Source organism: Giraffa tippelskirchi, chromosome 3, assembly GCF_054371585.1.
Source record: "Giraffa tippelskirchi isolate mGirTip1 chromosome 3, T2T-mGirTip1v1.2.pri, whole genome shotgun sequence".
NCBI lineage: Eukaryota > Metazoa > Chordata > Mammalia > Artiodactyla > Giraffidae > Giraffa > Giraffa tippelskirchi.
Window position 1 is genome coordinate 120,132,276 of NC_137277.1, and position 25,629 is coordinate 120,157,904.

Consider the following 25,629-nt stretch of genomic DNA (forward strand, 5'->3'; position numbering starts at 1 on the left):
TACAACAGACAACATTTCGGTCTCTTGAACACTTTATTTGTTATAAATACAAGTCAATACCACAAGATGGCACCTTCTTACTTTTCAACATCTACGGGTACAAACATTCATCTTCATAAAATGGTTTCAGCTTTTTCATATGTTGTTTTAGATATTATTGAAACCTTATAAAAGCAAGACTTGCTACAAACAGGATCAGTGTTCGATGTATATTAAATGAGGTCAGATAATTAAATTCAAAAAAAGAATTTATAAATATTCAGATAAGAAAATTGAAATTACAAAAGCAGAGTTTGTCATCATTAAACTGAATTACAACTGTCTGTGGCTAATGCTATATCTACATGGGAAAGTTTTTGTTAAAATACAGTTTTAGTAATTAAATAATTTACCTCTTTTTGCCAATATAACCTCTGATTTCATTTGTACACCCTAACATTCAATACACATTTCATTCAAAACCACCCTAGGTTTCATCTAGTCCAGCAATTACACACATTCCATTTGTTTTCAATAAATGCAACCCATGAAGTGCCATCATCCTCCTGGCTACAAAACAAAATACAATTTCTAAAGGTAAAAACTCAGAATTTCTGAAGTGGTAACCCATTCTCTCTGTGTTCATGAAAATAGGCAATCCAATTTGAAAGTCTTTGAACCAATGTAAATTCTAGAAAACTCAGTGTTGAAGTATGGGAAGAATAAGGATTTGCACTAATATAGTGCATAAGAATGCAGTGTCAGACTGATCATTTACAGTAAAAGCCTTGGACTCTCTGGATTGTCATCATGCTGCTGAGGATAAAATTTACTTAAGTCTGTGGGAATTCCATCATGTTTTCTTCCTCCCATTTCCAAATAGGAAGAGAAGGGTTTTCAGGTCCCTTGGGAAAATCAAAAACATTAAACACTCACACCCCAAAACAACTGGAAAGCAAAATGGCAGACCTAATAATCCTTGACTCCATGTCCAAATGAAGTTGAGGCAATATTACTTTTGCAGTATTTGTATTCTGCCCAGTATATCACACCATGAGATTCCTCAAAAAACTGAGAAGTCTGAGAGCTACAAAATAGAAAGCGGTTAAGGCAGTTGATGTCTACATTTGGATTTCTTTTTCCAGGTTACATGTCTAAGTCTCCATCGTAGGCTAAGGTCAGAGGCTTCTGTTGGGGAGGTGTGCTTTGATGTGGTTTTGGCTTCTTGCTGTAAAGGGAAAAGAATTCCTGAGATGAAGAACATTCACAGAGCTCTGTTTCATCAGCCAAAGAAAACTGTGAGGTACAGAAATCCGAGTGGTTAGACAAAAAGACTAATTTCTCTGGACTGGCAGGTTCCTTTTTGGAATACTGGTGTACTTTAACCCTTACTTTAACCCTTAAACCAGGAGAAGCCTTTTTTTTTTTTTTTCCCCAAAATCTTAAAAATAATTTAGTGGAAACAATGAACTTGGTAAAGGGCCACTTTCCTTTGTTTATATGCTGTAATGCGAACATCTGCTGCTCACTAATTCCTAAGCTACTAAGACCTCCACAGCGCAGATGTTTTAACATCATAAGTAGCTAGAACAGCCAGATTCTCTTGCTTTACTTTGCTGTTTTTAAGTAAACACACTTCTGCTCTGGCTTGAAACCTGGCATCTAGCCGCCAAGTCACCAGAGTCTGTCAGGAGAATTTCACTGATGTTGTACCAGGCAAAACCATTCTCTTCCTGTCTCTGTGCTCCCTGAGTCTGACATCTTTGCCAGGTTAGAGAGGGCTGTTCTTGCTTCTCACACAGAGAGAAGCTGAAATTGAGTTACACTCCCCAAACTCTCAGTGATGTCCCAAATCTGGGGCAAACCATGCTTCATTATGCCTTTTGATTCTCAGTGTGGGTGATGTCAACTAATGAGTATTTACAGTTTAATTCTGCTACACACTGCCTTCCCCACCATCATTCTGTCTCTCTTCCGTCCTCAGTGTCTAGGCTTTGCCATGCCTTCAGAGCCCAACTCTCTTTGAGTTGTCTTCACCAAGAGGGAGCCACCTCTGGCTTTGTCTCCAAATTTCTATACTATTTATTTTATTGCAGCATGTTATTAATTGGATGCACATACTAAGTGCCAAGCCCTGTGCTGAGCACTTTACATAAAACACCTCAATAAATCCCAGGCCAAAAGTGAGAGGAGGAGGCATTGGGATTATCATTACCACTTAACCGAGAAGGACTAGAGAGGTTATTACCTTCCTCAAGTCACTAAGTGAGTGGCAGAGCCTAGAATCCAAATGTATCTAGTACACACAGGAAAAACACTTTTAACCCTTCAGTGCATTCTCCTTGTATCCACATTATTAATTAGGCACTTGGTAGAGACAACTCTTTTGTCTGTACATATAATTTTTAATATTTTGAGTGAATGTAAATTAAAAACAAACATTTTAATCTGTACAATTGAGTGGCATTTTGAACATTATGTTGCAACATTGCATAATCATTACCCCAAAGGGAAACTCTTCCCACTAAGCAGTCTACACTTTGGAACAGGTAGCCTTTGGGACACTTTCTTTCCAAATACCATTCCTTAAGACAGCTCTGAGAAACCAACAAAGGAGAAGACTAGTGTAATGCGTTATATAAGGCTATATATTTTACAAAATGCAGTGTATTGTAAAGGGAGTAATTAGGAACTGTCATGGACTCAATATTTGCATTACCCTTCCCTCAATCATGTGTTAAAATCTTAACCCTTAATGTGATGGTATTTGGAGATGATGGGGGCCTTTAGAAGGTGTATAAGGCATTCTCTACCCCTGGCAACCACCTATCAACTTTCTGCCTCTGTAAATTTGCCTATTCTGGATATTTCCTATGGAATCATACAGTATGTGTGGCTTTTTGTGTCTGGCTTCTTTTACTTAATGACTAAAAAGTTGAGAATTGTATGATGCATGAATTTTACCACAAAAGAGACACAAGTTTGATAACATTTTTTTATAGGGAGAGTCTCCTAGTTTAAAATACTGAGGTTCTAATTCAGGAGAGAAACTTTGAAGCAATTTATAGAGGCTAGAAACAATTTATAGATGCTAGAAGCAATTTATGGATGTTGAAGAGGTGAATTAGAAATGATTTCTAAAAAGCCTACTGACAGGAACCAGAGATCCTACAGTGTCCACACCCGGCATACTGTGGGTGGCTGTGCATGACTGAGTGCTGGACATGGGCTGCAGGCAAAAACATCCTCAACAATGGAGAGGCAGAAATAAGCTTCAAAATTCACTGCAGAGGTATACTCACCCTAGGCCTGTTCCCCTTCTCAAAGAGCAGGGACTGCATAATTATCTGTATAACATCCAAATTTGTCTATATTAATATATATGTAGAATCCAGTGGCTCTAGTACACTGCCAGGCTCCAGCTTGGGTCCAGAGCACACTAATCTGCATTTAAAGGGACTAAAAACTCACACAGATGAGAATTTACAACAAAGTGGAAGTGACAGTTTGTCTATCATCCACCCTAGGGATGGTAGTAGAAGGTGTCCTAATGTCCAAAAGAATAAGAGGAATTTCATTTGGAATGACCACAGGGATCTTCTGCGTCCCCCACCTCCTGCTGTTTTAGGGGAAGAAAAGAGAGGAGCAAAAAATGAAGGTGTTTCCAGAGTTTCTGGCAATTCACTTTTTTTTTTTTTAATAAATTTATTTATTTTAGTTGGGGGCTAATTACTTTACAATATTGTAGTAGTTTTTGCCATACATTGACATGAATCAGCCATGGGTTTACATGTGTTCCCCTTCCTGGACCCACCTCCCACCTCCCTCCTCATCCCATCCCTCTGGGTCATCCCATTGCCCCAGTCCTGAGCATTTGTCTCATGCATCTAACATGGAATGGTGTTCTGTTTCACATATGATAATATACATGTTTCAATGCTATTCTCCCAGAACGTCCCACCCTCACTTTCTCCCTCAGAGTCCATAAGACTGTTCTATGCATCTGTGTCTCTTATTCTGTCTCGCATAAAGGGTTATCGTTACCATCTTTCAAATTCCATATATATGCATTAGTATACTGTATTGGTGTTTTTCTTTCTGGCTTACTTCACTCTGTATAATGGGCTCCAGTTTCATCCATCTCAATAGAACCGATTCAAATGAATTTTTTTTTAATGGCTGAGTAATATTCCATTGTGTATATGTACCACAGCTTCCTTATCCATTCGTCTGCTGATGGACATCTAGGTTGCTTCCATGTCCTGGCTATTGTAAACAGTGCTGCGATGAACATTGGGGTACAAGCGTCTCTTTCAATTCTGGTTTCCTCAGTGTGTATGCCCAGCAGTGGGGTTGCTGGGTCATATGGCAGTTCTATTCCCAGTTTTTAAAGGAATCTCCACACTGTTCTCCATAGTGGCTGTACTAGTTTGCATTCCCACCAACAGTGTAAGAGGGTTCCCTTTTCTCCACACCCTCTCCAGCATTTATTGCTTGTAGACTTTTGGATAGCAGCCATTCTGACTGGTGTGAAATGGTACCTCATTGTGGTTTTGATTTGCATCTCTCTAATAATGAGTGATGTTGAGCATCTTTTCATGTGTTTGTTAGCCATCTGTATGTCTTCTTTGGAGAAAAGTCTGTTTAGTTCTTTGGCCCATTTTTTGATTGGGTCGTTTATTTTTCTGGAATTCAGCTGCAAGAGTTGCTTGTGTATTTTTGAGATTAATTGTTTGTCTGTTGCTTCATTTGCTATTATTTTCTCCCATTCTGAAGGCTGTCTTTTCACCTTGCTTATAGTTTCCTTTGTTGTGCAAAAGCTTATAATTTTAATTAGGTCCCATTTGTTTATTTTTGCTTTTATTTCCAATATTCTGGGAGGTGGGTCATGGAGGATCCTGCTGTGATTTATGTCAGAGAGTGTTTTGCCTATGTTTTCCTCTAGGAGTTTTATAATTTCTGGTCTTACGTTTAGATCTTTAATCCATTTTGAGTTTATTTTTGTGTATGGTGTTAGGAAGTGTTCTAGTTTCATTCTTTTACAAGTGGTTGACAAGTTTTCCCAGCACCACTTGTTAAAGAGATTGTCTTTTCTCCATTGTATATTCTTGCCTCCTTTGTCGAAGATAAGGTGTCCATAGGTGCGTGGGTTTATCTCTGGGCTTTCTATTTTGTTCCATTGATCTGTATTTCTATCTTTGTGCCAGTACCATAATGTCTTAATGACTGTGGCTTTGTAGTAGAGCCTGAAGTCAGGCAGGTTGATTCCTCCAGTTCCATTCTTCTTTCTCAAGATTGCTTTGGCTATTCGAGGTTTCTTTTATTTCCATACAAATTGTGAAATGATTTGTTCTAGTTCTGTGAAAAATACCATTGGTAGCTTGATAGGGATTGCATTGAATCTATAGATTGCTTTGGGTAGTATACTCATTTTCACTATATTAATTCTTCCAGTCCATGAACACGGTATATTTCTCCATCTGTTTGTGTCCTCTTTGATTTCTTTCATCAGTGTTTTATAGTTTTCTATATATAAGTCTTTTGTTTCTTTAGGTAAATATATTTCTAAGTATTTTATTCTTTTTGTTGCAATGGTGAATGGTATTGTTTCCTTAATTTCTCTTTCTGTTTTCTCATTATTGGTGTATAGGAATGCAAGGGATTTCTGTGTGTTAATTTTATATCCTGCAACTTTACTATATTCACTGATTAGCTCTAGTAATTTTCTGGTAGAATCTTTAAGGTTTTCCATGTAGAGGATCATGTCATCTGCAAACAGTGAGAGTTTTACTTCTTCTTTTCCTATCTGTATTCCTTTTATTTCTTGTTCCGCTCTGATTGCTGTGGCCAAAACTTCCAAAACTATGTTGAATAGTAGTGGTGAAATTGGGCATCCTTGCCTTGTTCCTGACTTTAGGGGAAATGCTTTCAATTTTTCACCATTGAGGATAATGTTTGCTGTGGGTTTGTCATATATAGCTTTTATTATGTTGAGGTATGTTCCTTCTATTCCTGCTTTCTGGAGGGTTTTTATCATAAATGGATGTTGAATTTTGTCAAAGGCTTTTTCTGCATCTATTGAGATAATCATATGGTTTTTATCTTTCAATTTGTTAATGTGGTGTAAACATTGATTGATTTGTGGATGTTAAAGAAACCTTGCATTCCTGGGATAAAGCCCACTTGGTCATGATGTATGATCTTTTTAATATGATGTTGGCTTCTGTTTGCTAGAATTTTATTAAGGATTTTTGCATCTATGTTCATCAGTGACATTGGCCTGTAGTTTTCTTTTTTTGTGGCATCTTTGTCTGGTTTTGGAATTAGGGTGATGGTGGCCTCATAGAATGAGTTTGGAAGTTTACCATCTTCAATTTTCTCTAAGAGTTTGAGTAGGATAGGTGTTAGCTCTTCTCTAAATTTTTGATAGAATTCAGCTGTGAAGCCGTCTGGTCCTGGGCTTTTGTTTACTGGAAGATTTCTGATTATAGTTTCGATTTCCGTGCTTGTGATGGGTCTGTTAAGATCTTCTATTTCTTCCTGGTTCAGTTTTGGCAAGTTACACTTTTCTAAGAATTTGTCCATTTCTTCCAAGTTGTCCATTTTATTGGCATATAGCTTTTGGTAGTAGTCTCTTATGATCCTTTGTATTTCTGTGTAGTCTGTTGTGATCTCTCCATTTTCATTTCTAATTTTGTTGATCTGATTCTTCTCCCTTTGTTTCTTGATGAGTCTGGCTGATGGTTTGTCAATTTTGTTTATCTTCTCAAAAAACCAGCTTTTAGTTTTGTTTATTTTTGCTATGGTCTCTTTTGTTTCTTTTGCATTTATTCCTGCCCTAATTTTTAAGATTTCTTTCCTTCTACTGACCCTGCGGTTCTTCATTTCTTCCTTCTCTAGTTGTTTTAGATGTAGAGTTAGTTTATTTATTTGATTTTTTTCTTGTTTCTTGAGGTACGCCTGTATTGCTATGAACCTTCTCCTTAGCATTGCTTTTACAGTGTCCCATAGGTTTTGGGTTGTTGTGTTTTCATTTTCATTTGTTTCTATGTATATTTTGATTTCTTTTTTGATTTCTTCTGTGATTTGTTGGTTATTCAGAAGTGTGTTGTTTAGCCTCCATATGTTGGATTTTTTACTAGTGTTTTTCCTGTAATTGAGGTCTAATCTTACTGCATTGTGGTCAGAGAAGATGGCTGGGATGATTTCAATTTTTTGGAATTTACCAAGGCTAGATTTATGGCCCAGGATGTGATCTATCTTGGAGAAATTTCCGTGTGCACTTGAGAAAAAGGTGAAATTGATTGTTTTGGGGTGGAAAGTCCTGTAAATATCAATTAAATCTAATTTGTCTATTGTATCATTTAAAGTTTGTGTTTCCTTGTTAATTTTCTGTTTAGTTGATCTATCCATATGTGTGAGTGGAGTATTAAAGTCTCCCACTATTATTGTGTTATTGTTAATTTCCCCTTTCATACTTGTTAGTATTTGCCTTATATATTGTGGTGCTCCTATGTTGGGTGCATATATATTTATAATTGTTACATATTCTTCTTGGATTGATCCTTTGATCATTATGTAGTGTCCTTCTTTGTCCCTTTTCACAGCCTTTATTTTAAAGTCTATTTTATCTGAAATGAGTATTGCGACTCCTGCTTTCTTTTGGTCTCCGTTTGCATGAAATATGTTTTTCCATCCCTTCACTTTCAGCCTGTATGTGTCCCTAGTTTTGAGGTAGGTTCTTGTAGACAGCATATATAGGGGTCTTGTTTTTGTATCCATTCAGCCAGCCTTTGTCTTTTGGTTGGGGCATTCAACCCATTTACATTTAAGGTAATTATTGATAAGTATGATCCCATTGCGATTTACTTTGTTGTTTTGAGTTTGTGTTTAAACACCCTTTCTGTGTTTCCTGTTTAGAGAAGATCCTTTAGCATTTGTTGGAGAGCTGGTTTGGTGGTGCTGAATTCCCTCAGCTCTTGCTTGTCTGTAAAGCTTTTGAATTCTCCTTCATATCTGAATGAGATCCTTGCTGGGTACAGTAATCTGGGTTGTAGATTATTCTCTTTCATTACTCTAAGTATGTCATGCCATTCCCTTCTAGCCTGAAGGGTTTCTATTGAAAGATCAGCTGTTATCTTTATGGGGATCCCCTTGTGTGTTATTTGTTGTTTTTCCCTTGCTGCTTTTAATATTTGTTCTTTGTGTTTGATCTTTGTTAATTTGATTAATATGTGTCTTGGGGTGTTTCACCTTGGGTTTATCCTGTTTGGGACTCTCTGGGTTTCTTGGACTTCTGTGACTATTTCCTTCCTCATTTTAGGGAAATTTTCAACTATTATCTCCTCGAGTATTTTTTCATGGCCTTTCCTTTTATCTTCTTCTTCTGGGACTCCTATGATTCGAATGTTGGGGTGTTTCATATTGTCCCAGAGGTCCCTGAGGTTTTCCTCATTTCTTTTGAGTCTTTTTTCTTTTTTCCTCTCTGCTTCGTTTATTTCCATCATTCTATCTTCTACCTCACTTATCCTATCTTCTGCCTCCATTATTCTATTGTTGGTTCCCTCAGAGTGTCTTTTATCTCCTTTATTTCATTATTCATTATATATTGACTCCTTTTTATTTCTTCCAGGTCCTTGATAAACATTTCTTGCATCTTCTCAATCCTTGTCTCCAGGCTATTTATCTATAACTCCATTTTGCTTTCAAGATTTTGGATCATTTTTATTATCATTATTCTAAATTCTTTTTCAGATAGATTCCCTATCTCCTCCTCTTTTGTTTGGTTTGGTGGGCATTTCTCATTTTCCTTTACTTGCTGAGTATTTCTCTGCCTTTTCATCTTGTTTAGATTGCTGTGTTAGGCGTGGCCTTTCTGTATTCTGGTAGTTTGAGGTTCCTCTTTATTGTGGAGGTTCCTCACTGTGGGTGGGGCTGAACGGGTGGCTTATCAAGGCTTCCTGGTTGGGGGAGCTTGTGTCGGTGTTCTGGTGGGTGGAGCTGGATTTCTTCTCTCTAGAGTGCAATGGAGTGTCCAGTATTGAGTTTTGAGATGTCTATGGATTTGGTGTGCCTCTGGGCAGCCTGTATATTGATGCTCAGGGCTATGTTCCTGTGTTGCTGGAGAATTTGCATGGTATGTCTTGCTCTGGAACTTATTGGCTCCTGGGTGGAGCTTGGTTTCAGTGTATATGTGGAGGCTATTGGATGATCTCTTATTAATTAATGTTTCCCCTGGCTTTCAGTCTTATTCTTGCAGTAGCCTCAAGACTTCTCCATCCATACAGCCTCAATAATAAAACTTTTAGGTTAATGGTGAAAAGATTCTCCACAGTGAGGGATACCCAGAAAGGTTCACTGAGTTACTTGGAGAGGTGAAGGGGGGGGTGAGGTGACCAGGAGGGGAAGAGGGGAATTCAAATGTGGAGAGAGCAATCTAGCCAGTAAGCACTTCCTCTGTGCTCTCCACAGTCTGGAACCCTCAGAGCGGTTCACAGAGATACATAGAGAGGGGGGAGGAAGGTAATAGAGGTGAGCATGAGTAGAAAGGGAGGAATCCGGAGGGGAGAGAGAGATCTGGGCAGTATTCTGTTCCCGAAGTGTTCTCCGGTACCCAGAACATCCTCAGAGATTCACAGAATTGGGTTGAGAAGAGAAGGGGGAGGGTGGGAGATAGAGGTTCCCTGGTGGAGAAGAAAGAGTGTCAATAGGGGGAGAGAGTAATCAAGCCAGTAATCACACACTCCTGAGTAAAAATGGGTACTAAAGATTGGATTCTTAAATGTACAAAATTGATATCAAATATGTAAAACAAAGATTAAAAATCTAGAGTAGAGGTTAGACTCTTATAAAACATACAATATAAAAAAAGAAAAAAGGAAACAGTGTAAAAAGAAAAAAACTGTAAAACAGTAAAAAAAAAAAACAGTAAAAAAAGTAAAACAGGAAAAAAAACAGTAAAAAAAATAAACCACAAAAGGTATAAGATATATGTATGCAGTTTGTTTTAAAAATAGGGTTTTTTTTTTTGCAAGGTAATAGTGGGTTATGAAAATGAAAGTGAAAGTTAAAGGTGTAATAGAGGACTTAAAGAAAAAGAAAGAAAAAGAAAAGAAAAAAAAAAAAAAAAAAAAGATAATAGTAGAAATATATATCCCGGACTTTCTCTGGAGCTGTTGTGAGCAGTGTGGCGTCTGTTCAGTTTCAGATAGATCCTTGTTCCTGCTTATACTTTTCAAGATCTATAGGCCCCTTTCAATGCAGTCTGTGTTAACTACAGGGATTTTAATCTGTTGGCCTGTCACTTCCAACGCGCTTCCCTCTGTTTATTTGGCTTCTGTTTGGAGGTCTCTTCAGTATCTAATTTCCGCCCTGCCACAAAGGGGCGGAGGTGGTCTCTTTAGGTTCGCTTGTTCAGTCATACTGTGGGGAGGGAGGAACACTGCAAACCTATATCACTGGCGTGTGTATGGTGAGCTCGCAGTGTCTCGGCCGCACTGGGTTTGCCCCTGCTCACGGCGTGTGTGCTTTCCCCGTCTACCCTGCTCAGGCTTCAGGTTACTCGGCCGGGGAGTGGGCCCTGAGATGCGTGCACTTCCCAGGTCTAAGCCGCTCAGGTTCAGGTTCCCGGGTACTCCACAAAGGCGCAGACTCGGTTGCGCCCGCGGTTTGTGCTGTTCCTGGTCGGAGCTGCTCAGGCGGCCAGGAGGTTGGCGAGTGCACTCTCCCCTGTTGGGGCGGTGCGACTTATCACCTCCCTGGTCCCCGCCTCGGTTTACGGGCGCGCCCGGCTCTGGTGTGCTTTGTGTCGGTTCTGGGGAGCTGGTCTCTGGCTGCGACCCTCCAGGATCTCAGGCAGTCTTTGCTTAGAAACTGGGAGCCTGTTTGCAGTTTGGTAGGGGGTGCCCTCTCTGGGGCCGAGTTTGCCCCTTTCCGGCTCTGGCTGGCCCCGCCTGCCTGCTGTGTCTGGCGGCGGGGTGGGGCGGTCCGCAACTGGCTAGCTCTCCTCATGTATCGCTCAGTCCTTTGTTCTGTGAGCGGGCTGGCAGTGCCTTAGATTTGAGCTTTTCGCGGGATAGTTCTCTCTCTCTGGCTGTCCCACAGTTTAGGTTACTATCTCAGGTTAGCTCTATCAGATTGCCCTCAGGGCATTCGGGCCTTGTCCTTACCCTAGGCAGTGCCGCCCGCTCCTCTCCGTTCAGCCCCCACTTGCTGGTGGCGGCTGCGAGCGTCTGGGGTTCTTTGCTGGGAGTTGCCTTTAGGCACGTAATCTGTGGGTTTGATTTATTTTTTTTCTCCCAGTTATGTTGCCCTCCGAGATTCGAAATCTTCCCCCAAACCCGCCGGTGAGAGGGTTTCCTGGTGCTTGGAAATTTCTCCTCTTTTACGACTCCCTCCCCTGGACGGGTCTCCGTCCCTAACTCTTTTGTCTCTCTTTTTATCTTTTATAATTTCTCCTACCTCCTTTTGAAGATAATGCGCTGTCTTTGTGGATGTCTGACGTCCTCTGCCAGCGTTCAGAAGTAGTTTTGTGAAGTTTGCTCAGCGTTCAGATGTTCTTTCGATAAATTTGTGGAGGAAAGAGTGGTCTCCCCATCCTATTCCTCTGCCATCTTAGCCCTGCCTACCGCAATTCCCTTTTTAAAAAAATTATTTTATTGAAATATAGTTGATTTACAATGTTGTTAATTTCTGCTGTTTAGCACAGTGATTTAGTTATATGTATATAAGTTCTTTTTCATTTTCTTTTCCATTATAGTTTATCACAAGATATTGAATATAATTCCCTGTGTTATACAGTCAGACCTTGTTGTTTGTCCATTCTCTGTACAACAGTTTACATTTGGAAATCCACTCTTTTTTTTTTTTTTTTGAGGAATTGGCTTCTCTAAAAAAAATTATTTTATTAGCGTATAGTTGATTTACAATGTTGTTAGTTTCTGCTGTTCAGCAAAGTTAATCAGTTATACACATACATATATCCACACTTTGTCAGATTCCTTTCCTATATAGGTCATTATAAAGTGTTGAATAGAGTTCCCTGTGCTAAGCAGTGATCCTGATTATTTACGTATGCTCAGCGGTAAAGAATCTGTCTGCCAGTGCAGGAGACTTGGGTTCGATCCCTGGGTCAGAAAGACCGCCTGGAGAAGGAATTGGCAACCCGCTCCAGTATTCTTGCCTGGGAAATCCCATGGACAGAGGAACCTGGCAGGCTGCAGTCCATGAGGTTGCAAAAGAATCATACATGATTTGTGACTACATAACAAGCATGTGACTCCCAATCTCCCAATATATAATGTCCCACCTGGTAACCATAAGTTTGTTTTCTGTATCTGTGAGTGTATTTCTGTTGGTAAGTTCATTTGTATCATTTTTGTTTAGATTTCACATATAAATGATTATAATATTTGTCATGATATTTGTCTTGGACTTACCTCACTCAATATGACAATCTCTGGGTCTATCCATGTTGCTGCAAATGGCATTATTTTGTTCTAATTGGCATTTGTTAAGGGCTTCCCAGAAGCACTAGTAGTAAAGAACTTGCCTGGGAATTCCCACGGACAGAGGAGCCTGGTGAGCTACAATACACAGGGTCAAAAAGAATTGGACATAACTGAAGCGACTTAGCACACACAAGCTACGTAGTAGAAAAAAGGGAAGATGAAGTCCTGGGGTGTGGGGAAGAGTATGAAAAGACAACAGTATTGGTTACCAAAGGAGGTGGTGGTTAGAGATAAATTAGGAGACTGGGATTAATATATACACACTACTATTCATATGTACTATATTATATATGAAATAGGTAAACAACAAGGACCTACATTATAGCACAGGAATTCTACTCAGTATCTTGTAATAACCTGTAATTGAAAAGAATTTGAAAAAGAATATATTTATACACACACAGAGAAAGAAATGGCAACCCACTCCGGTATTCTCACCTGGAAAATTCCATGGACAGGGAGCCTGGCAGCTGTAGTCCATGGGGTCACAAAGAGTCAGACACAACAACTGAGCTTGCACACATACACACACACACGCATATATATATATATATATATATATATATATATACATAATATATATATATATATCAAACTGAATCACTTTGCTGTACACTTGAAACTAACACAACATTGTAAAGTAAGTATGCTTCAATAAAAATAAAATCCCTGCCGACCCCACCCCCCCACCAAAGAAAAAACAATATTGCCTAGGAGACATCTAAACTTGGCCAGCCTCTAGGAGCTGTGCCTAGAAAATTCAGCTCAAATAGTTCTTGAGTTTTTATACCAGTTTACAGGTATGGAATTGTGAACACTGTGCTCACCTCTAGGAAAAAAAAAAAAGAGGGGGCTCCTAGTGTGTAGGCCTGGGGTTTTTGTGGTGTGTGTTGGGATGGTTGTGATAAAGGCTTCATTTCATGATGTCTCTCTTCATACCATGTAAGCTCTCAATTGATGTATTAAAATCACAGCTATGAATGTGTGAGGGGCTTCCCTTGTGGCTCAGCTGGTAAAGAATCTGCCTGCAACGTGGGAGACCTGGGTTCGATTCCTGGGTTGGGAAGATCCCCTGGAGAAGGGAAAGGCTACCCACTCCAGTATTCTGGCCTGGAGAATTCCATGGACTGTATAGGCCATGGGGTCACAAAGAGTCAGGCATGACTGAGTGACTTGCACACACATGAATGTGTGAGATCTGAGAACTTTAAGAGAGTTTAAAAGTTAGCAACCACTGAATAATGTGGTAATGCTGCTAAGAAGCTGTGGCTGTAGAGCTTCCTGGCTGGTTAAAAAGAACCCTAAGAGGAAGAACTGAGTAGGGACCTGCCCTCTGCAAAGTCAGCAAATAGGAAACTTTTCTTTAGAAGCCCCTGCTCCCTTTCCTTTCTTCCTTCCTGATCTTTATTAGGAAATTCATTTAGAAATCATTTTTAAGTTATTTTTCTCTTCAACTCTGCTATCAGGTAAGGTGTGACCATCTTACTCACACTAAATCAGGACCCATAAATGCCTGACCCATGGGCCGCCGCCACCCCCAGGCATCCTGTGCCTGTGGTGGCCATCTCCCATCCATCACACACTTCTTTCCTGTTGAGCCCAGGAATAACCTCATAATTCTTCCTAATGCAGCGCTCTTGACAGCCACTACCACGTTTAGAGTTTGCACAGGGAGAAAACCATTATGCAGCTCTGGATGTAAGAGATCACTGACTGACAAGTTTTAAAGTCACCTTTTCCATGATTATTTACATTTTAGCAAAGGATAAACCCATTAGGCCAGAAAAGTGAGTTCATTGTGAAAAAAGACAGGTAAGTGCTGGCACTTCTCACCACCCTTGATTTCAAGCCACAGGACTCAGACCAGAAGACACTAACAGTCAGCCACTCATAAGGGCTGAGCCTCAGAGGTGGCGGCACCACCTTCAGACTTTCAAACTTGAGAGCCCATTCCCTGCATCGTGCTGAGCAAGGTAGAATAGATGTGCTTCTCCAAGTAACTTCCAGGCACTATGTCTAGATTAACTAAAAGCTCACCCAATGGTCACCCCACTAAATGACCTCATGGATCTTTATTGCCAGGGGAGCTAGGGCATCAGTAATATTTCAAGAAACCCAAATGTTTATGGCAGACATACAAAGGATCATATCTTAACAAAGAAGTCCTTGAGAAGACTATTTTTCTCTATTTTCTCAAAAACATTTCCAAATGTTATTATAAATTGCTTTCATCTAAAGTATATACCTAACACCTGGCATGTTATAGCAGCTCTCTTGTCCTAAGCTTTTTATTTTGGAGGAGAAAATATAACATCTCCAAAACTATCATCTTCTAACTCTTCTGCAAGCTATTTAATAGAAATAGATGCTGTGAAAACCTATTTGGATTCTTTAGGCAGCTCATATGTAACAGTAAGTGTTTTGATATCAATAGGTCTATTCCAAGGTCTATAACTTACTTTACTTGAGAAATGAAGATCCGCTAAAATATGTAAAAGGTATAGATATTAAATTGAATCTAAAGAGTTTTCAGGATTACTCAAGGAAAAGAAATTACGGAGACTAGAAGTCCAGTGGAAAGAGATAAGACATTTGGGGTTAAGGCAAATCTGAAGCTGATTTTACTAGGCTGATACTCTTATATAAGTTACTAAACTTTTCTGAGTATGGCTTACTCCCTCTTTAAATATTAACAACACTTTATTGGATTATTGGAAAGATCGAATAAGGCAACCTATGTAAAGCACTTTGACATACGTGAATATTAGATTTTTTCTTGACCTTTAAAGATCATGGGCAATAGATTTTTTTAGCTTATCCACTCATTGATTCATTCACTTAGTTAATAAATATTTGTGAAACTTGTGCTCTAAAAAATAAGTCATTATACCTTTTCTCCCCCACCCCCAAGCCCTTATGGTTTGGTAGATGGTGGAAGACGTTTATACAAGTAACTACAATGCCAGCATGGAGTAAATGCCACAGGGCTGGCGGCTTATACAAGTTATTCCAGGCTGTTGTTTCATAAGGAAAAGTTGGCATTTAAATTTTTATTGGGAAGAACTGTTAGAATGCCAATAACTTATGAAAATTAATTCTAGAAGAATGAACTGTAAGGAGTAAACCATGTAAGCAGAAGCTTTCTTGTGAAATAAGATACCATACTATGTACCCTAATGTAAGGTAAAGTCTCCCAAAACACTATCCTTCAGAAAGAGGTTGTAGCCTTATATTCAACTCCTATAAATATTACAAAAGATAACAATATAAAAAGTATTTTTAATGGATAGCATAAATATACATGAGCAGTACAAATAAAATGACAAACTTCCCTAATAAATGTTAATAGATACTTGCATCTTGAGCTAAAACCTCTGAATATACCAACACAAACAGATTGAAAGAAGTGTTGTATCTCAACCAACTTGGATGGACATAAGTATAGTAAACTTGAAATGTTGACTTTGATGTAGAATAAGATTTTAAATTCTTCAATGATAAAGCAACAATTTAAATACATCTAAGCCTATGCAACACACTGGGGCATAGAGAAATAGTAGAAAATGAAGTTGAAAGAGTTGTTTCGGCTCAAATAGTAGAAGGCTTTTGACTTGCAAGGCAGCGAGAACATGACTTTCATGTTGCTGTCAATGGGAAGCCACTGCTGGCATTTGAGGAGGAAAGGGGCTGATCACTTGACTAAGTTTTAAGAAGACTAATCTGAGTATAGACAGTTGAAAGGAGGATTTGTAGGGCTTCCAAATATGGAGCTAACTGCTACTTCCAATGGGGGATTATTAAGGGTGGATAATGAGGATGAAAAAAATAATAGATATACTATACACAAATAGCTATATAATTTGGTCACTAAACAGTAGGGGATGATTCCCTTGACCTTTTACATTAAAAATTCTCTAGAAAATTATGTTTGTCTTCACAGTTCAGTGAGGTACATATAATCAATCCTCAGAGCCTAGAAAGGGCTACAATAAGTATTTATTGTTGAAGGAATGGATTAAGCGTAACATACTTTTAAGTTGAAAGAAAGGGATAAATGTAAAAGGGCAGAATTTATGACTGACTGTTGATTAAATTTTAATTTTTAATCTTTTAGATATTTAAGGAAGAAGGAACCATAGAATCTGGAATTGGGGATGTGACTATGAAGTAGAATACATCTCACCTTTCACAGACTAATAGACTAGCTGATTATCTTACACTGTACTGGGCCATTACTTTGAGAGCAGTTTCTCATCTATCAAGCCTTTATGTTCTTTGTTTCAATTTAAGACCTTTTCCTCATCTTTTCTAGTGGTGAATGCTTCCTATTACTCTCAAGCTCATATAAGGCTTTCCACTTCACATTTTTTCATTAAAAGACAGGATCTAGACAATATAAAATTAATCAATTCAAACATAATGGTCAAATCATTTGATTTTAAGGTAAATGAATAACTGAAGGTGTTACTTTTTTAATGCATGACTGTAGAAGTAATAGCTGGATAGCAATCCAACTTCTAGAAATTCAATCTCAATCACTATAGGTGGCAGAAAGAATTAAAGTCACTTGATTTTCTCCACTAACAACTTTCACTGACCAAGAGCAAAGACTTAAAAACCTGTGTAACCTTGGAAGTACGAGCTAAAATACAAAGACTGGATTTGAATTGAGATTAAAAACTTGGGCAAAAATACTCAAGGAAACAGTTTGAGACAGATGATGAATATAAATATCTCGATTTAGAGAAAAAAGCAAAGTAACACTTTTATCTTATGAAAATTAAAAAAAACCCTTTGAAAAATTTCAGGAAGCTACTAAAATAGTCTCAACACACTTAAAAACATTCAAAGGTATTTACTGGTTTCAAGATCAGCTCATCAAATAAAATATATTCTATACAATAAACTAGTCATCATTTTGTGAGAATAATATACTTTAGGAACTAGTCACTTACAAAACAGGTTCCTGGAATGGACAATCAAATTTTCTTTTATGGTTGGTCACTGTAGATAGACACCTGGCTCTACTATCCAAAATATACTAATAGGTTTTTTGAACCAACTGGTCAACTTAACATGCTTGGTAAAAATAGGTCAGTTTGAGAAGAAAACTTAAGAACTAGAATTTTCTCAGCCTTGCCTGCTATTAGAGTTACCTTGGGCTCTTTTAATTACTCCTGCATGTGGTCAAGTTGTCTGGATGCTTAAATTGGAATCCCTGGAGCTAGAGATACCAGAAAGGAAATTTTAAAAAAGTACCTTTTAAAATCTCACCCCCTAAAATAAAATACTGAGGAATAAACCTGACCAAGAAGGTGAAATAAACCCACAAACCTATGGTCAATTCATCTTTGACAAAGAGGCAAGAATATACAATGAAAAAAAAAATTCTGTTCAGCAAGGGGTGCTGGGACAGCTGGACAGATGCATGTAAATCAATGACGTTAGAACACATCCTCTCACCAAACACAAAAATAAACTCAAGATGGCCTAAAGACTTGAACATAAGACATTATATCATAAAACTCCTAGAACAGAGCATAGGCAAAACATTCTCTGACATAATTTGTACCAATATTTTCTTAGGTCTCCCAAGGCAATAGAAATAAAAACAAAGAAAGATAAACAAATGGGGCCTAATCAAACTTACAAGCTTTTTGCACAGTAAAGGAAACCATAAACAAAATGAAAAGCCAACCTACAAATGAGAGAATATATTTGCAAATTATGTGACTGGCAAGGGCTTGATTTCCAAAATGTACAAACAATACATACAACTCAACAACAAGAAAACAACCCAATTAAAAAAGGTGGGCAGAAGACTTAAGTAGCCACTTCTCCAAAGACATACAGATGGCCAACAGGCACATGAAAAGATGCTCAACATCACTATTTATTAGAAAAGTGCAAATCAAAACCACAATGAGGTACCACTTCACACCAGTCAGAATGGCCATCATTAAATACTCTACAGGTAACAGATAGTGGAGAGAGCATGGAGAAAAAGAAACCTTCCTATATTGTTAGTGGGAATGTATTGAATAAGTTGTTGAAGCCACTGTATGAAACAGTATGGAAGTTCCTCAGAAAACTAAAAATAGAAATACCAAATTATCCAGCAATCCCAATCCTGGCCATACATCCATACAATACCTTTAAAAAAATACATGTACCCCTATATTCATAGCAGCACTATTCACAATAGCCAAGACGTGGAAAAAATCTATATGTCCATTGACAAATGAATGGATAAAGACAATTTTTACAAATATACAATGGAATAGTACTCAGCCATAAAAAAGAATTAAATAATGCCATTTGCAGCAACATGGATGGACCTAGACATTAACACAGTAAGAGAAGTCAGTCAGAGAAAGACAAAAATACCCTACGATATCACTATATGTGAAATCTAAAATATATAAATGAAACTATGAAGCAGAAACAGACTCATGAAGATATAGAACAGATGTGTGGTTGCCAAGTGGGAGGGTGGTAGTAGTTGTAAGCTTTTATATATAGAATGGATAAGCAACAAGGTCCTTCTACATACAGCACAGAGAACTATTTTCTATATCCTGTCCCCATAATGGAAAGTGAAAAAGAATGTGTGTGTGTATGCATATAGATATGTGCGTGCTGAGTTGCTTCAGTCGTGTCTGACTCTTTGCGACCCTATGCTCTACAGCCTGCCAGGCTTCTCCATCCATGGGCTTCTCCAGGCAAGAATACTGGAATGGGTTGTCATTTCCTTCTCCAGGGTGTGTGTATGAATTTGTGTGTGTGTGTATAAACTGAATCACTTTGTCTAACAGCAGAAATTAACACAACATTGTAAATCAACTACACTTAATTAAAAAAAAAAAAAAGAATCTGTGTGATTAAGTCCTGGTACTAAGACATACCAGGAAACGCCAGTGTGTTAAAATGGTACTGATCGAAATCAAAATTGTAAAATGGGAAAGCCCTGATTAATGATTTGCCTCATATACCTGTGATATTATATAAAAACCAAATACAAAAATGTTATTTCAAATGAGGACAATAAAGATCATATTCTCCCTCTTCAACTATTTAGCAATTCTAATGTTGATGATTATTTGTGAGTTTAAGGGTCCTGTTATAATGACCAGATTTCAACATAAGTTTTCTTTTAGTATAATATGCCACCAATGAAAATATGAGTATAAACTTTTTACTAGTTAGTACTTACCAAACAAGGTAGGAAGTAAATACTAGGAAAATCATGATAAGAAAACCACCACCTGAAACTCCATAAACCCAAATTTTCACTCGGCCATCTGTTTAAAATAAAAAATAACAGGCTTAGCATACAAAAGCTTTTATTTCTCATTTAATTAGTGTATTATTTATTTCTCATCTGAATTCTGAGATTTGCATAAGTCAGAAGCATACGTGGAAATACTCACATGTGACAGCTATCAAATGTCCAAAAAATAGGTGAAAATATTAAATATAGGTTATCAATTTTTTCACAATGCCAAAGATGAGAAATAAGTACTTCATAAAATCTAACAACTGGCAGGATATTTTGAATTTATTATCATTTATATATGCTTATAATACAAAAGTATTACAAAACATGTCCACATGTAGAAGTATATATTATTTTGGATTTGATATCTGCAAGAGGTTAAAAAAAAACAATAGTCTGATCTATTTTGGGATTTTAACTATATGACATACACCTTGACTATATGTACGGTGTGTGTATGTATAAACTTGAGTTGTGTCTGGAAAACACATGGTTTTTGCTATGTTTTACATGAGCACACAGTAAACTAAACTTGGAATTGCATTGATAATAGCAATGCCTTAGCATCCCAAAAGGAATTATGTTCCTTTCTGAAAGATGTACACACAAAGGTTCATTATACTACATTGAATGTAATTAACTGTCAGCCTCCAAAAACACATATCAGAATCTTATTCTAAAGACTTTCATGGGATAAGAACCAAAATCTATTGTAAACATTTGTTTGAAAGAAAATCACTATTACTTTCAATTATATTGTGACTATCTATTACAGTTTTTGCTTGTAAAACACTTTCAAGCCTCAATCGGGTTTTAGAATGAGTTTTCCACATAGTAATGACATTTTTTATGGTCATAAAACTTTTAACAAAGCTTTGATTTTGATCTCTTTGAAACACTAATGATGTGATCCCCTATTCTGAATTTTTTACATTGGCAATAAAAAAGTCTTCCCTGAGTGAGAGTGCACCTCTTATTACCCCTAAACCTCATAGAGCTGAAGTATTGGAAGATCCAGTGCTTTTAAATCTCTATTGCAGAGTATGTGATCTGGGTGACCTTTAAGTCATGTTACTTAAAGAAGAATTAATATCGCTGTTTATAAAAAGCTACTGCTGTATAGCACAGAGGGCTTATCTCGGTTCTCTGTAATGACCTGGATAGATGCGATGAGGAGGGAAGTCCAAGGAAGAGGGGATATATGTGTGCATGTCACCAATTCACTTCATTGTACAACAGAAACTAACATAACCCTATAAAGCATTTATACTACAATAAAAAATAATTTAAAAAAAAGATATGTAGTGAAAAATTAGTCTTCCTGCCAGTCTCTGAGCTCCCTACCCAGGTGCTACCACTGTTACCAATTTATGAGCCATCTCATAGTTTTCCCCGCAAATGCAAGCAAATAAGTATATACACAACATACATGCACTTTTTTTAAAAAGACACAAATGGTCCTTATCATTCACTTTGGCACTACTTTTCCACCTAACAATACATATTAAAAAATATTTCCATGCTAGTTCATAAAGGCAGTGAATACCTCTAAGAGACATTACACAGTTGTATATTTTTGTTTTTTGTTATTGTTTGTAGACATTTATGTTATTTCCATTCATTTGCTATAGAATAAGCAATCATATAACGAATATCATTTATATACTTCTCTTAGTATATGTGTGTATATTTGTATGATTAATTCCTAGGAGGAAAATTTTAGGTCAAAATATATGATAGGTTTTGCCTAATTGCCTTCCTGAGAGGTTGCTCAAATTTTCAACCCCATTATTAGAACCTAATGAAAGTTATAAACTTTCTCCCAGACTAAATATATATTTTACATATATGTTTATATACATATATACATATACAAGTGTATATATGAGTATACATATATGCATGTGTCTGTGTTTATGCATATATGTGTACACTCATGTATAGTCACATACATGATATTGATGCTTTAGTTAGGTCTCCAAAGTTTAAGGACCTTGTTCATGGATTTGAAAACTCATTTCCTTGGAACCTCATCCTAATTCTCTCCCTGAAATAGGGTCTACAAGCAGTGAGTGAGCCTGGCTGCGTTTCATAGCATGCTTCCCTCAACTTTAAGTCTGTTTCTCTAAATTAGCTAAACATCACAGAATGAATATGATTTTTAATATCTATGGCATGCCCAGACGTACTTGGGAACCAAAACTTAAAATATTGTGGTCATCCTTATAAGCTAGTCACAGAATGTCTTATTTCTTCCACTAGATCTAGGGTCCTTTGTGCCTGGGCTCTAGTTTTGCTTCATTTAAGCATGTCATCAGGGCACTTTGGTATGACCAAGGCTTATGGTCTGGGTGGAAAGTTCCCAAGGTATATTTTGTCTGAGCTTCAGGTGTGTCTTCCCTCTCAAGGTTCCCTCCATCAGTCATGCTATCTCCCTCAATCATTCACAGCACTTTGTTTTCTGGAAGGGGTATGTACATTAGGCACAGAGAATTTTGCTTTCATTTTTTTGTCCAATTCTTAAAGAAGGAAGTAGAGACCAGTGCTGGGTAAGGATCTTATTGGCTTGCCTTTCATACCTTCCTGTGGTGTGACCTTAGTCAAATTAGTTTGCATTGCCAGTTTCAGAATCCTAATCTCTAAAGTGGGGATAACAACATCTCATTTTGTTGCAAGAATGTAATGAGATGAGTCATGCAATACAACCAGCATGGAATCATAGGGTACAGAGAAATTATCTAATACTGTTCATTCTTATCCTTAATCTCCACTAAGTTTTGAGTCCTGTAGGCCTGACACTGTGCTAGTACTCATGAAAATCCTGCAAGACAGATGCCTAGATTAATTCATAGATGAGAAAACAGTTCCAGAGAGGTAAAGAAATTACATGCAATCACAAAGGAGGTACCTCTGATCCCTGATACACATAAGGTCTCTTGGCCTCTGAAATTGATGCTGTTTTACTATGTCACTAGTGTTTCGCAAACCAGATAGGGTGCCTGGAATTTCCCTACATAACTCCATGTTCCTGAGAATCTATTCCTTTTCTTGTTTTTCAATTATATATAAAACTTCACAGTTATAAATACAAAGTCTTTGGGAAAGATAATTTACAATTCAAACATTTTCAAAGATTAATATTTTGGTTCCTTAACTCAGACTGGGGTTGACAGACTTATTCTCAACCACCCATGAGAACGTTTTACACTACATGGCACTCAAATGTGAGAAACCTTGAACAAGACCATATTGCCTTTTCTGTCCCTTCTTCCCTCCATGCTTTCCATCATGAGCAGTGGTCACAAATATGAACCCTAATCCCCCAAGAGAAAATTTATATTTCTTACTCATAACTGATATGTACCTGGATCAAGGGGTTGGAGAGACCATCCTTTAAAAATATCATGTATTTTTGAATTCACAGGTCTGTTTTTCCCAGCAAGGTTTTTCACATCAGCTTTTTTATCTTCTGAGCCTGGTACCTTCATGCAGTAATCCAGAAGCCCATTTGATCTCATGATCTCTGTATAGCCTTTCTCACAACCACAGACTCCACCCTACAGCATGAAAAATACATTTATGGTTACACAGTGAGTTGTGTAGATGAAAAAATATCACTTTAATTGTTGCAATTGCTTAATAATTGCATGGTATGTCATGGCAATTTAGGGTTTTTCAGCACCAGACTTGCCAAAGAAAGAGATGAAAATTCAATAAATAGTTCATCTTTCTGATTTCCAAAGTCAACACTTCAATAAATCATGAGTTCTTTCTAGTGGTTGATCATTCTTACACCTTCCAAGTTGAAATCATAATTTTTTGTCAATAGAGAATATGAACTACATCCTTTCCTCTCTTATAGAGGTTTTAAAGCTTTAATTAAAAATTTACTTCGGTTCTTCCCCCAGCAATTTCAGATTCCTGCCCACTTACTCCAATCTGTCCTTAACATTGAGAAGCAAAGCAACAGAAAGTGTGTGCATATCTTCTCTGAGTTTTGTGCTCTTTGAGGTCTCTTTCTGCCTCTGTCATCTTTTACCATTGATCACGAACTAGACTGAACTAGCTCTCCACTCGTAGGCTTAGTTCTGCACTCAGAGGAAACAGTCCAAGGCTGTGAAGGGGGAAAAAAAAACTTCACCAAAGGCACATGTCCACAAGAGGGAGGAAAGACAGAGAGATATCTTGAAGTAACCTGAGTGTCACACCACATCATCACATTACTAGTTGGCATCATGACAATGGGTCCTTCATATTTGTCTCTGCTGCTGCTGCTGCTAAGTCGCTTCAGTCATGTCCGACTCTGTGTGACCCCATAGACAGCAGCCCACCAGGCTCCGCCATCCCTGGGATTCTCCAGGCAAGAACACTGGAGTGGGTCGCCAGTTCCTTCTCCAATATGTGAAAGTGAAAAGTGAAAGTGAAGTTGCTCAGTCATGTCTGACTCTTTGCGACCCCATGGACTGCAGCCTACCAGGCTCCTCCGTCCATGGGATTTTCCAGGCAAGAGTACTAGAGTGGGTTGCCATTGCCTTCTCTGATTTGTCTGTAGATACCTGGTAATTTTCATGCACAATAAGCCTTTCGAAGAAACTGATGATTATACAGTGTAATGGACAAAGATTTTCTGTCTCTGGAAGTGAAACTGAAATAACTGCTCTTCCTTCCACCAGCAACATAAAGGCAATAGAGGAGAATAGAAAATAAGCATTAGATTATGAATCTCTATGACTATGCTATTAGGATTCCTTACATAAAACTATGTCTGGTATTTTCTGAACATACCTTAGCCTTAAATGGTAACTCATATCAATCTTTATGCATCAGCCATATTTACTTACTGGTTCCAAATAGGGGGAGGAGTATGTCAAGGCTGTATATTGTCACCTGCTTATTTAACTTATATGCAGAGTATATCATGAAAAACGTTGGGCTGGATGAAGCACAAGCTGGAATCAAGATTGCCGGGAGAAATATCAATAACCTCAGATATGCAAATGACACCACCCTTATGGCAGAAAGCGAAGAAGAACTAAAGAGCCTCTTGATGAAAGTGAAAGAGGAGAGTGAAAAAGTTGGCTTAAAGTTCAACATTCAGAAAACTAATATCGTGGCATCTGGTCCCATCATTTCATGGCAAATAGATGGAGAAACAGTGCAAACAGTGATTGACTTTATTGTTTGGGGCTTCAAAATCACTGCAGATGGTGACTATGGGCATGAAATTAAAAGACCCTCACTCCTTGGAAGAAAAGTTATGACCAACCTAGACAGCATATTAAAAAGCAAAGACACTACTTTGTCAACAAAGGTCCATCTAGTCAAAGCTATGGTTCTTCCAGTAGTCATGTATGGATATGAGAGTTGGACCATAAAGAAAGCTGAGCACCAAATGATTGATGCTTTGATCTGTGGTGTTGGAGAAGACTCTTGAGAGTCCCTTGCACTGCAAGGAAATCCAACCAGTCCATCCTAAAGGAAATCAGTCCTGAATATTCATTGGAAGGATTGATGCTGAAGCTGAAACTCCAATACTTTGGCCACCTGATGTGAAGAACTGACTCATTTGAAAAGACCCTGATGCTGGGAAAGATTGAAGGCGGGAGAAGAAGGGGACAACAGAGGATGAGATGGTTGGATGGCATCACCGACTCAATGGACATGAGTTTGAGTAAACTCCGGGAGTTGGTGATGGACAGGGAGGCCTGGCGTGCTGCAGTCCATGGGGTCGCAAAGAGTCGGACACAACTGAGTGACTGAACTGAACTATTTACTTAGTCATCAGTTGCTCACTGAACACATGATTTTGAGAAGCAACAGATACTAAAACTAAAAATTAGAAGTTAAAAAAAAACAATAAATGCC

At 38.0% G+C, this 25,629-nt stretch overlaps 1 protein-coding gene across 6 annotated transcripts in view; it reads right to left on the reverse strand.

Annotated features, from left to right (window-relative positions):
• Positions 1–991: 991 nt before the first annotated feature.
• THSD7B (thrombospondin type 1 domain containing 7B) overlaps positions 992–25,629 on the reverse strand; it is a 1,641,422-nt gene continuing 1,616,784 nt past the window's right edge. For 2 of the 6 annotated variants that reach the window (XM_081579097.1, XM_081579098.1), the window contains exons 27-30: positions 23,129–23,321; positions 19,702–19,789; positions 3,282–3,326; positions 992–1,207 (exon numbers count right to left, since the gene is read on the reverse strand). In XM_081579097.1, the coding sequence (XP_081435223.1) occupies position 3,326; positions 19,702–19,789; positions 23,129–23,321 (282 nt within the window). In that variant the 3' untranslated portion in view covers positions 992–1,207; positions 3,282–3,325. Of the gene's footprint in view, positions 1,208–3,281; positions 3,327–17,644; positions 17,713–19,669; positions 19,790–23,128; positions 23,322–25,629 lie in introns of those variants that run through there. The other 4 variants (XM_081579094.1, XM_081579096.1, XM_081579095.1 and 1 more) reach the window with 3 other exon arrangements.